Raw genomic sequence first — 14006 nt, 5'->3', positions numbered from 1 at the left:
TATGGTTGTCATGATTTTTAATATTTTGATATGAATTTTACAGTCCCGTTCAATTTAAATAAGAAATTACACATTTCATAAGACATAGTTGAACGGATGTCGATATCAATATTATTTTGCTGAATACATTCGTTCAAATTCGAAACCTCACAACTATGTGTGTGAATATCAAATGGTGTTTGTAACTTTATCACCATACCAATAAAACGTACATAATTTGGGTGTGTGTTCACATGGGAAAGGTTAATCCTTTCCCACCATGGGAAAGTTTTATTCAATGATTAGATTAAGTGAAGAACATATTCTTAACATGCTCTCTCAACACTAGATTTTTCTTCACACTATCTTCCAATAATTTAAAAATTCTGAAAATTAATTTTCAAAAATTAAAAAAATCGAAAAAAATCAGATAATTTTTTCTTTAAATTCTGTAATTCATTTATTGAATGTTAGAATTTGTTTTTTTTTGAAAAAAAAAATTATTTCAATAAAATTAAAATTTTGGAAACTAAGATAAGTTTTTATTTTTCTAAAAAGAATATATTTTTTTAATTTCATAATAAAATAAGATATTCTGAAAAATAAAATAAAAATCCTAAAAAAAAATATTTTGAAATTAAAGTTTTTTATTTTTCTAAGAAAATAAAATTCTGGAAAATAAGGTTTTTGAAAATTTTTTGAAATAAAATTCTGAATTTTTTTTTTCCATTTTAATTTTTTTTTTCTAACATTCAATAAATGAATTATAGAATTTAAAAAAAAAATTATCTGAATTTTTTTTATATTTTTTTAATTTCTGAAAATTAATTTTTAGAATTTTTAAATTGTTGGAAGATAGTGTGAAGAAAAATCTAGTGTTGAGAGAGCATGTTAAGAATATGTTCTTCACTTAATCTAATCATTGAATCCAACTTTTCCATGGTGGGAAAGGATTAACCTTTCCCATATGAAATGCCACCCATAATTTGTGGGTCTATCTATATTTGTGAGTTCAAATTTGAATTCAAGATGACAATGTGAATGCTTTAAAAGATGATGAATGGAAAAAATATATAATTGCTCATTTGATGGGCTGTGTATATAATATATATATATATATATATATATATATATATATATATATATATATATATATTTATAATAATGTACTCTCTCCGTTTTAAAATATAAGCAAAATTCTCTTTTTAGGTTCATTCATTTAATGATGTCTGTGGTTCATAATATGGACCACATACATCATTAAATGAATGAACCTAAAAAATGAATTTTTCTTATATGTTGAAACGGAGGGAGTATTTGTTAAAGAGTCTCACGTCAGATAAGAAATGACCTGACAATGTATTTATAAGTGAGGATAATCCCCACCTCTTAAGCCAATTTTATAAGGATAAGTTAGACCTTAAATTTTAAGTATTTAATATAATAATACTATACTTTACTTCATAATGTTATTTTAATTTAATCATCTTATTTTAGTTTCATCATATTTATGTCATTGAAACTTATCTAAATATCGATTGTATATTTTTTAATGTTAAATTTGGAAGAAAAAATTGTATTGTTAAAGATAAATGTATAAGTAAAAAGATCAATTTTTTTTTTTAATAGAAAAAGATTAAATCAAAACTAGTGTTTACTTTTATGTTCATTTAATTATGTTGTAGATTTGAGAAGGGAAAAATTGTATTGTTCAAGATGAGTTGAAAAATGAAAATTGGTGGTTTCTGATTATTTATTTTGGAGTTCTTTTTATACTAGGTATAGATTAATAAATAAGAGTCTATTTTTGGGGTGTGTTTAACTAGTCAGTGTTGGGTTCGTCAAATACCAGTCTGGCTAGATGATGGGCCGCCCAAATCTTTCTAAATTATTACAAAGAAAAAGACTATTACTTTTGGGTTTCCTCGCGCGCCCTATTTTTTTCTTCCAAAAATGCCCTTGAGTTTCTGAATTTCATAATTCGGAATGGTGTTTTCCTTTGATATAGGGTGAAAAATGGAGTTACGGGTTTTTCCGGATTTTGTAATCCGGAAACTTCAAAAAATAAGGCGCGTTACATGATGTTTCCGGATTACATAATCCGGAAACCCCCTAAACACCATTTTTCAAGGTAAAACAGTTCGGATTATATAATCCGAACTGTATCAGCACAAATTCTAAACATGTTTGTAACATTGATAGTCATTTTAGGGACAATATCAATCTTCCTAACTCTCATCCTTCCGTTTTTGGGTCATTTTAGGGACAAAAATCGGGTTTTCAGGCTATTTGATCGGACTGCTCCGAAACTTCCCCAGAAAATCAGAAAAAATTCAAGGACCATGACTCCTGTAGTGGGACTTCTTACGGGACTCCGCCCCTCAAAATCCAAAACTCCATCGTTTAGACCCATTTTTCATTTGTTTTAATTTTTCATATTCTCAGAAAAATTTGAAAAATTTTGCATTAGTTTTATGTTTTTTATTTGATTTTTTAAATTTTTTGGTGCTATTTTTATATTTTTATTTGACAGGTTTTAAGCATTTTTTACTTAGTTTTTTTGTTGCTTTAAAAAGCAAAACTCAAAACTGATAAAATGTGAGAGAGTCTGATGGCTGATTATACATAAGAATTGTCAGGATTATAAAATCCGAAATAGTAAACATGATTCCGAATTTTAAAATCTGGAATGCACAAGGGCATTTTTGAAAAAATTACAGGGCACGGAAAAAATTCCGGATTTTAGACTATTACTTTTGCCACCTTGTTGATTTCTCAAGCGCCCTATTTTTTCTTTCAAAATACTCTTTGTTTGGTATTATATATTCTAAATTAAGATTAGGATTATATAATCCGAACAGTTCAGAATATGTTAGAAGAAAAAGCACCTTAGAGATGTTTGTGTAATCTCAGTTAAAACTATATGTTTCAGATTATATAATATGAAACCCCTTAAATCAATTAGAATTATATAATCCAAAAAGTGTCAAACACCTCGTAAGAGGCAAATTGTGGTGTAAACAAAATAGATATTTTGGATTATATAATCAGAAATGCTTTACTCAAAGGCCGATGAAACCCCTTCTGGTCCTATGTCTCTAGCACTGATGAGCACCTATAAGATCCACACACTATGATTTAACAATAAACTAAGTTGATCGACGAACAAAATTAATTATTGACCAAGGTCTAGAACCTATAGCAATATAAATTATGGTAATCATCACTTACCTCACATAATCACGAGGAATGATTCAAAAACTTGTGATGGTTGAAGAGACCTCTAAATCCATCCGAAGAAATAAAGTCTCAAAGCATTGCAAACGTCACAGTCCTTATCGACGCGATAATCGTCACCCGAAGCACATAACTAAAGACAAGAAAAACCCAAAAGGTAGGAGAACCAAAACTCCTATGAAGCATGCTTGCTCTCCTCACCATTACGTTAGGGCAAGACAATGAGGATGGATATGGAAATTTGTCTCCCCGCCGTGGCAGGGATTCCCTCCTCCATAATCTAGCAGAAAAACTCGAGGTCATTACTTCCCCGAGATAAATCATTGATGGATGACTTGATATCCAAGATATATATCTAGACCACAAGATTTTTTTTTTATAAAAAAAACATGTTGCTTTTCGGAAAAATCACAAGGAATCTACTATGGCTTAGGGACTGAAGGATAGGTACATAAATAAAGAAACTCTTTAATTTTCTGAAAAAAAGTTATTATTGTTTGAATGCTTGAATTGGCAAAACACTTGATGATGAGCCTTATTTGTACTACTCTGCTAAGGCTCTACATTACAAAATAAAATTATCCAAAAGCGCAATTAATGCTATTACAAGAAATATCAAGAGATGGTAAGCACATTCAAGAGATATTAAGGTTGTTCCAGTTATTATGCCCTAATTTTGTAGTATTTTTAGAAAGTTCTTCCACATCTTAAAAGTTTCATAATATTCTCTATGATTCTCCTATTAGAATTTCTTCTAATATTTTGTGGGCTGCAATCAATTGTTGGTTTTAGTTTTAATAAAAATGGACTGATGTTGTGATCCATTTGATAATGCTTAGGCCCTAATGAAATTGATCAATGTATGTCCATGATTGGTGGTACCTAGGATTGCATAGTTATAAATAGAAATGCTAGATCCCATTTGTCATCACTATGATAATTCTACTCATTAGTGGTTTGCCTCATCAAAAATCCTAAGAAATGGAGCATGTGAAAGGCAAAGGAAGATTCAGCCATGACATCAGTATCAACAACTAATGTGTTCTATCTCATATAATATTGAATATTTTCTCACATCCCCATCTTTCTTTGTCATACTATCCCCTATTTTATTGAAAAACTAAAGTAACTTCTAATTTTTAAAGAATCATTAAATTATTGAATATCTAAGTCATTATTCATATAGCCTATTGGGTTCTTATCATAAAAAAATAATTAATTTTTATATTCATTCAATAACTACTTATATGATCTATATAATAGATCAAATATATTCGTTTAAGTGGATTTTTTTTAGTAATTCATAAAGTGGATTTTTTTTTAGTAATTCATAACAACCAGCCTAAATACGGAGGGGCAGATCCACTAAAGGTGCTATGTGGAGCTAAAGCTCCACATATTGTTTTTCCATTTTTTTTTTTATAATTGATAAAATGGAAAATAAGTGACTCAGTAAAATAACTCTCTTTTTCCCTTCCCTCTTAGTTCCGCAAAGTCATTTGCAGATTTTGATGTGAACAAATTATTGAGGATGCCTGAGTTTTATCCAAATGATTTTATAGATGTGCCGAAAGTGGTATTACACACTCAACTTAAGAATTATGTTACAAATATTCTATCTAACCCAAAATTTGCTAAGTTGAAAGGGCTTTCATAAATGAGGGAAAAAAAATGAAAAAAAATTTAGTCACCTCATGCAATTATTTTTTCTTTAATTTTTTCATTTATGAGTATGCGCTTAAACCTTTTTTATTTGTGTTTGTGACCAAATATTATACTACCTACTTGGTTTACGGTTTATCATGGCCTGCTAGTTGTTGCAACCTTTATTCTGCGCAGACAAGTGGCAATACTCTCAAGCCTTCTTCGTCCATGCCGCCTCAGTAAAAAATTTCCACCATTATTATGACTTTTTCTTTGAGTGAAGTTCTAAACATGGGGAATAATAAACTAATTGAATGTCATTTTACAATGTCGACTTTCTAACTAACTAGCCTAGCAAGGAAGACCATTTTATTCTTCTAAATTCTTAATGCGTTAATCAGAGACACTGTGTTCCATTTCTTACTTATATATAACCATGTTTTGGTGCCTTTTACACATAGTTGTTCGCATATACATTCTTCATTTTTTACATTCTATTCCTTAATTCTTGATACACAATACACAAATCTTATAAAAGCCAGAATTTTAAACCATGCCTTTCTCATCCAAATTACCTTTGATTATGTTTTTTTGTTCCCTTATTATCCATTCATCTTTAGGTACGCACACTATTTATACATTCTGATTAATATTTTCCAATTAATATCTAGTTAATATTACAAAGTTTTTATTATCAAATTATATACAAATGATATATGTTATAATTCTTATCTTCAATTGACAGCTGAAGTTGTGTGTGAGGAATTGCAAAAGGATCTATGTTCTTTCTCAATAGCTTCTTCGGGAAAACGGTGTTTGTTGGAGACAGAGAAGGCTGCAGATGGTGGCATCGAGTATCAATGTAGGACATCAGAAGTAGTGTTGGAGCGAATGGCGGGATACATAGAGACAGATCAATGTGTGAAAGCATGTGGAGTTGAAAGGAATTTTGTCGGAATTTCTTCCGATGCATTGCTTGAGCCACAATTCACAGCCAAACTTTGTTCATCATCTTGTTACCAAAATTGCCCCAATATTGTTGACCTTTACTTCAATTTGGCTGCTGGGGAAGGTAAGATATTTTTCATTTAGTACGATAACTTTTATGCATAAAGATCATAATTAACTTTTATGTTTTAAATGGAGAGTGGAAAATAATGAAAATTGGACTTCTACAACTCAAATAAAAGTGAGATGCATTTCATGATGTGTTATTCCTTTTCATCATATATTTTGAACAGTTCAAATAATTGGGCCATAGTGATTTGTGGTGAAAACTCAATGATGTGTTAGTCCTTTTCATCTTATTTTGAACAATTCAATAAACCTTCTTTTTGTCTTAATTTCTTGGTTGCATTTTCATGAAGAAAAAAAAAAAAATGGTCATATCACAAATTTTTTATTTTTTGCTTAATTACAAAGCAATGCTTATTCATGCTCACTTTTCACTATGAAAGCATCAATATAGCTTAACGTCATGATCTAACATTTTAACTTCAAATTTAATCATAGAGACAAACAAGAAATAATTTTTTTTTGTTCTTTTCTTGTACTATTTTCTCTCTCTCTCTCTCTCTCTTGATATTATAATAAAGAAGATTACTTTGATACTATGCAGGTGTGTTTTTGCCTGACCTCTGTGAGATACAAAAGACCAACCCTCATCGCGCTATGATCGAGCTTGTGAGCTCTGGAGCTGCACCTGGCCCTGTTTCTGCTCTGTCACAAGACAAGCATGTAGCATTTGCCCCTTCTCCCCTGTAAACAAAGTATCCTAGCCCCATAAATTAACTTTCACTTTATTTTGGCATAGATTGCAAAAATATATTACGAGTTCATTATTATGTTATTGGATTTGATTATTGTAATAATCTTTGATGAAGAAACAGTAATTTGTTGCTACTCGGGGAATTTTCTCATTTTGGAATTTGGTTGTGCTCCAAATACTTTCAATAAATGTGATGCATTATTTGTTAAATTTTTTAACTCTCATTGATATTTTATGATGGATTCAGTATCCATAATTTTGGGTTACATAATATGATCAAGTACAATTCTTGCTATTAGTTTTGGTCATTATCTTTTTCTATCAGTCTCAATATCTTATCGCCATTTATGGGTTCTTCAAGGAAATCTTATCTATCCATCATGTACCAAATCTAACTGGTAAAGTACTTAAATAAATTATTGTCTATTTATTTCATATAATCTTGAAACTTAAATCAAATACACCAAATTGGTTGATCTTTTTGTTTTTTTTGAAATAGCGAAATATTTGAAACACTACTAAACCGACTGAAATAAATAACCAGAAACGGCCAAAAGATACATAGCTGCACCATAATAAAGAACCTAGCTCAACTTAAGTCTAAATATGCAACAAAACTGCAGCCATACTTGCGCCAGAAAAATTCCATCATGTATCAAAATCAAACACCAACAAAACAGAACTAGCATAGCCTGAGGTAGGCAACTGTGATCAAACTGAACAACAGTAACGGAATAACAGAAGCCGCAACACAGCAGCTCCAAGTTAACTGTTCAGAACATCAAAAAAGTAGGCAGCATCTAAACTGATAACGCTCTCACTCTCTCCGGCCAGAGTCTATTAATCCCGCAATACCAAAATGGTTGATTAATAAAGTGGTTTTTTTTTGTTACATTTAATAAAGTGGGTTTTAAAAGAACAAAACATAAAATACTGCAACATGAGAATTCTTTTGCCAATAACTTTTCTTGAAAAAATCTTTGCTAAAGAAAAATGTTTTGAAAAAGTCTTCGATAATTACATAAAACAAATGTCTCCCCCGTTTAAAACAATCAAAACAATCACACACAAACACAAACGAACACAACACAGCCAAAGTTGCATTAATTAGAAGAAAAGAATGATGAAATGAAACCGCATGAGAGCACCAGAAAAGTGTGAAATTATAACTTCTAAAATACGAAAACATACTGATATATAAACATCAAAGATGCTCAGGTCCCGACAAAATAACTTAAAAAAAAAAATGGCAAAAAGTAAATTACTATTTCCGACTTTATATGTTTAGATAGATACTAGAAAGTAATCTAAATGATTGTTTCATCCATCATCCCCTAACCAAGGTTGCTTTGTTTATCTGCGTCTTATGATATCAAATGCTTTTCCTCTTCCTTTCTTCCAAGATTTTCCCACCAAACTTCCATGTATCATCAATAGTTCCCAATGTGCTTGGAGTTGGGGTAACATATCTAATATTAAAAAAAAAAATACACATTAGACTATATGTGAAAAAGCGAAACACAAAAATAAAATGCAAACACAAACTCGTAAAGTAAAACAGTATTCATAATGCTCACAAACTCATAAAGTAAAACAGAATTCATAATGCTCATAAGTAAATCAATATTCATATGTAAACAAATAAATGTGTTGCCTACAACCACGATGAGATGAATCTGAATAAGTGAACATCAAAGTGAAACTTACTCTCAATCAAGGAACTGAAACCAAACTTTCTACGTAAACCATTGCCTGATCGAACCAGTCTAGGTTGAGTCCTACTTTAATTCTCTTTACTGTTTTGTCTTTTAAATTATAGATATATGGCTGGTTGCAGTATTTATTTGCAAAAATCACCGTATCACTATTTACATAAAGACATGCAAAACCAGCATCAATGTTTTGCATTTGAAGATTCTTGTAACTAATCTTAAATAATTGAGTCCAAGACTCTTGAACGCCGTACTCCTTCATTTGCCATAAAACCAATTCAGTTTTCTTGGGATTATGAGATAAACAAAGACTGTCCATCAAAACCCTAAGAAGTGGCTGAAAACATGGCATCTCGTTAAACCCTGGAGGAGGCAGCAACTTCTTGTATGATTCCGTTGAAAGATCAAGTGAAACAATCACAAATTGCACAACATGAGTAGTAGGCTTGTACATAGCCAACCAGTTAATAGTCCCACTCAAATGCACACCATCATTAAGGCGGCAGTTGCTGGCTAGGCGGCGTCTATTCTGCAACCAATTAAGAGGAAATATAGGAAAGCTCTGAATATTTCTCCAACAATTATCACCAAGATTGAAAATTTTAACCCTGCTTTCCCATGAATCATTATTCCTTCTAACACGAAATGCCACAACCTTATAAGTTAAAGTTGAAGCATCATAACCAAAAGAGAACTTATAACAGGACAAACCATAGCTGTTATCATAGCGACGAGGGGTTCTATAACGGAATGACCCTAAATTTTTAGAGCTTGTCCTGGTGGCAGGGTTCCAGAAACGTAACCAATTCTTTGGTTTTGATGTCTCTGTTTCAGAATTGAAAAGCAAGCAAAGCAATCCATTACAGGAACCAACAATCCTACAATTATGCTCAAAATCATGGGATTTGTTGCTGGAAACGGTGATGGATGGATTTTTGAGCAAAAGATGCACCGGGAAGGGTACAACGAACTTGACGGCTGGTGTGATCGTTTTCCAAGATAGCATGAGATGTGGGTTCTGCAACGATAAGTTATGGTGTTTTTGGACGAAGAGTGGATCGGAGATGAGAGCGTTCCATGACTTGCTCACGCATTTAAGTCGTACGATGTTTTTAACACTAAGCAGAAATAGGATTTCAGAGACGAGTTCGTTGGGGACGAACAAAGCCTGCAAAGGAGGTGTATCCATCACAGTAACGGAGTTGAAGTCGAAAAACCCTAACACAACGAAAATAGAAATTGCGGCGAGAGTTTTTACTACGTGCAATGCAGCGTTATATATAACATAAACTTTTTTCTCATTGGGCCAAAGTTAGAGGGTTTGCGGGTCCAGGTGTTGAAACAACGATAGGTTAAGAAAATCAAGATTTTCTATACACGGTTCTAGGTTTCTCAACCTCCTTCAATACAAACAAACATACATATAGATAAAATATAACATATTGTATATGTTCGATTTTTTTTCCTTTGTGATTTAAAAAATATAATGAATGAGAGCGAATTCAAATATTAAAAAAGTGTAACAAACACAATATATATTTTTTGGTTACCATGCAAAATATATCATTTAACAACCACATTATGAGTATATATCGAATTTTTTCATTTATCTTTAAAAAAAAAAGTGTAACAAACCAGATCAAATATATGTCACTATAAATATAATCAATAAAAAAAGAAAAATTATCATCGACACACTGAGATAGTGTAATTTTAAAGGAGCAATTAGAAAGTAAAATAGTGATTTAGTGTAATTTTAAAGGAGCAATTAGAGAGTAAAATAGTGATTGTTATCATATGTAAGTTATCTTAACATATGTGAGATAAAATATTTATTGTTGCATCATTGATCCTGGAACCAAGTTGTCAAAACAAATTTTTGTTTCTCTTTTTATTGATTCTTGCTCTCTTGATCACTGTAATTATAAAATCACAAAAAACGAAACATTATTTTATTTTATAATTATTATGCAATCATATTTGTTTTATTTAGTTTGTTTCACAATATATATCTTGTGAGAACCAATATCTTAAATGATTTAATTAAGGGCTAAGATTTAATAATTTACTTAAAATATCGTGTGTAATTGATACATACTTAATAAATTATGTTCCGGTTGTGCTCAAATAAGTGACTCAGTAAATAACTCTCTGTTGTTATCAAGAGATGACCGATCTGATCTTTAAAACTATGCTCTCGAGCCTTCGTCCATACCGCCTCAGTAAATTTTTTCCACCATTATAATGACTTTTTCTTTGAATGAAGTTCTAAACGTGGGGAATAATAAACTAATTGAATGTCGTTTTACAATGTCGACTTTCTAACTAACTAGCCTAGAAATGAAGACCATTTTATTCTTCTAAAGTCTTAATGCGTTAATCAGAGACACTGTGTTCCATTTCTTACTTATATATAACCAAGTCTTTGGTGCATTTGTTCGCATATCTTCCAAACCATACATTCTTCATTTTTTACATTCTATTCCTTAATTCTTGATACACAATGCACAAATCTTATAAAAGCCATAATTTTAAACCATGCCTTTCTCATCCAAATTACCTTTGATTATGTTTTTTTGTTCCCTTATTATCCATTCATCTTTAGGTACGCACACTATTTATACATTCTGATTAATATTTTCCAATTAATATCTAGTTAATATTACAAAGTTTTTATTTTAAAATTATATACAAATGATATATGTTTTAATTCTTATCTTCAATCGACAGCTGAAGTTATGTGTGAGGAGTTGCAAAAGGGTCTATGTTCTTTCTCAATAGCTTCTTCGAGAAAACGGTGTTTGTTGGAGACAGAGAAGGCCGTGGATGGTGCCTTAGAATACCAATGCAGAACATCAGAAGCTGTGGTGGAGCGAATGGCAGGATACATATAAAATGGATATTAAATGGAGGGTTGAATAGAATGAAAGTTGCATTTATATTTATGCTTAATTGTTTATAAAATGTCAATGAAATCATACTTATTTCAACCCAAATTTTCATCTTATTTGAACAACGCAAATAATTGCACCTTAGTGATTATTAGTGTTGAAAACTTCATGCTTGCCGTCTTTATTTGAAGAACCTTCCAATAATGTGAAATTTCAACGAAATAAGGATAACTAATCTGACATAAAGGATAAAGAGTTGGAAATCCTAGGTTCAACCCCTGTGGAAGGAGAAAAACTAATCTAACAATTAATTCCTAATATTTGGCATTAAAAACAGGATGTTTTCTAATTTTTTCTGTCCTAATTTAACACTTTAACTTCAAATTTAATCAAAGGTACAAATCGACAATCTTCTCAAAAAAAAAAAAAGAAGCAAATAATGTTCTCAAATACTGTCAATGTTTTTTTTTTCTTTTCTTTCTTGAGAGGTGTCAATAAATAATATGTGTTGCATTTGCTTAACTTAAGCCTTCGAATGCAACAAAATTGCATACCAGCAAAGGAAACTGTTCGGAACAACAAAACAGAAGACAACATCTAAACTGATAACGAGCTCAGGCCAGAGTCTAACAGACCCGCAATACCAAAATGGTTGATTAAAACAAAACAAGTACGAATCTCTTCAGTAGCACTCTTTAAACAATAACAGTGGCCTCTTGCTCCACAAAGTTCAAAAGCTTAGGTCGCCACAAAATAATATCTAAGAAAATAGCAAGTTTGCTAAGTTTATCCACGTCCTGTGATATCAAATACTATTTCCTACTTACTGTGTCTTATCCATCATCTACGAACCAAGGTTGCTTAGTTTATCCGCGTGCTGGGATTCCACGATTCTCGACCATATACTTCCATGTAACATCAATAGTTTCCAATGTGCTTGGACTTGGGCTCACAGATCTAATATTCATATAATAACCATTAGACTATAAATGAAAAAGCAAAACACCAAAATAAATGTAGACACACTCAAAAGTAAAAACGAGTTCATAATGTTCATCTGTGAATCAACATTTATATGTAAAAAAATAAATGTTAGCTAAAACCATGATGACATGAATCCAATTTTAAACAAAATGAGAGAATCCCTTTGGTTATTCAATGTATTATAATTTTTAAGCAAACAAATCAATATAAGGAAGGAACTTTATTCTACTTAGATTTGGTCGGTACATTCAAAGCATATAATTTCTCTTTTTCATCTGAAAATTTGCTTCCATCTTATTATTAAATCAAACTTTTACTGATACATTTGCTGAAACATGTACTGGTGTATGACATAGGTAATAAGCACCAGCAATGTTAGGAGTTCAAGAAAGAATATTAGTTCTCTTCCATCATATCATTAAATCTAATAATGTTTCTCCTGCACCTCAATTTGGAATAATGTATTGTCCTTACAAATCAAGTACCATTTCATTTATCTTTCAATCTACTATCTAGTATATTCAAACAATTGAAAATAGTTTAAGAGTACTTACTTCCAATGCCTTGAAGTTGAAACCAAACTTTCAACATAAGAGAACCGACATGGATTGTCATCAGTGCTAATTCTCTGAGCTCTATTTTCTTTATGATCATAGATAATTGCTTCGTTATCTCCATAATAATAATATATCCATCTATCTCCAACCTTAGTGCGAGTCAATGGAAACAACAATATCAAGGTATCTTCATTCCTAGACAGAGACAATGGCATCAACAGTGTGGTATTCAAATAATCATCCATTGGAAGGTTATGCATTTCAAGATTAAAGTAGCCAATTCTAAATAGTTGAGTCCAAGACTCTTGAACTCCAAACTCATTCATTTTCCATATGACAAATTCAGTTTTCTTGAAATCGTGCGAAAAGCAAATGTGGTCCGAAAGAACTTGAAGAGTTGGCTGAAAACATGGCACCTCATCAAACTTGGAAGGCAACAATAGCTGAATGGTTGTCTCGGTCGAAAGATCAAGGGAAATAATCACGAAGTGATCAACATGAGTAATAGTCTCATAATCATAACAACGATTAAAATAGTTCTGAATAGCCAATGAGTAAACAGTGCCACTCAAATGCACAACACTATTCCCAAGAATCAAAGGGAAATTGTTAATATTTCTCCAACAATTATCAGCATCCAAATTGAGAACACTGACCTGACTTCTTAATGGAACGTGGTTGTCTTTATCTTGTTCTATGCGAAACTCCAGCACCTTGTAAGTTCCAGTTAAAATGTCACAACCAAAAGAGAAACTTGAAACATTTGAGAGAGACTCATGAAGGAGACTGTCGTATCGGGTCCCAAATGTTGGAGAGCTTGTACCAGTGGCAGGGTTCCATATATAAAACCAGTACCTAAGATTAAACGTCCAATGCCATCTCTTGTAAAGAAGGCAAAGCAATCCGTTACAGGAACCAATTACCTCCATGTCATTTGAATCGGTACAACCGCGGCAACTGTCACCGGAAGAGTTAAACGACCTATTCTCGAGCAAACGACGCACGGGTAAGGTCTTGACATTACTCATACTGTAATCGTAAAGTTCATCTGTGAGAATGAGGTGTGTGTATTGAGAGGAGTTCTTAAGGTGTTTTTTGATGAACTTTGGATCAGAAATAAGAGAGTGTAATGACTTGCTAAGGCATTTGAGCGGCAAGAGGGTTTGGACGTCAAGGAATACTAGGATTTCGACGATCAGATCATCGGGAAGGAGCTGTTCCGTCGACGAAAGGG

The 14006-nt window shown here is 31.7% G+C and overlaps 2 protein-coding genes across 2 annotated transcripts; one reads left to right on the top strand and one right to left on the bottom strand.

Moving 5' to 3' along the window:
* The first annotated feature begins 5335 nt into the window (after nt 1-5335).
* On the top strand, nt 5336-6866 carry LOC25498663 (uncharacterized). The gene is made up of 3 exons (XM_013593596.3): nt 5336-5480; nt 5606-5932; nt 6479-6866. The coding sequence occupies exons 1-3, from the start codon at nt 5414-5416 to the stop codon at nt 6622-6624; spliced, it is 540 nt and encodes a 179-aa protein (XP_013449050.2). The 5' UTR covers nt 5336-5413; the 3' UTR covers nt 6625-6866.
* Nucleotides 6867-8341: 1475 nt separating this feature from the next.
* Nucleotides 8342-9529, bottom strand: LOC25498662 (F-box/kelch-repeat protein At3g23880). Its single transcript, XM_013593595.1, has one exon. It carries the CDS (start codon nt 9527-9529, stop codon nt 8342-8344), a length of 1188 nt encoding a protein of 395 aa, XP_013449049.1.
* Between the last annotated feature and the right edge of the window lie 4477 nt (nt 9530-14006).

The sequence above is a fragment of the Medicago truncatula genome, chromosome 7 (genome assembly GCF_003473485.1).
Source record: "Medicago truncatula cultivar Jemalong A17 chromosome 7, MtrunA17r5.0-ANR, whole genome shotgun sequence".
Lineage (NCBI taxonomy): Eukaryota > Viridiplantae > Streptophyta > Magnoliopsida > Fabales > Fabaceae > Medicago > Medicago truncatula.
This window is presented reverse-complemented; position numbering and strand designations above follow the sequence as displayed.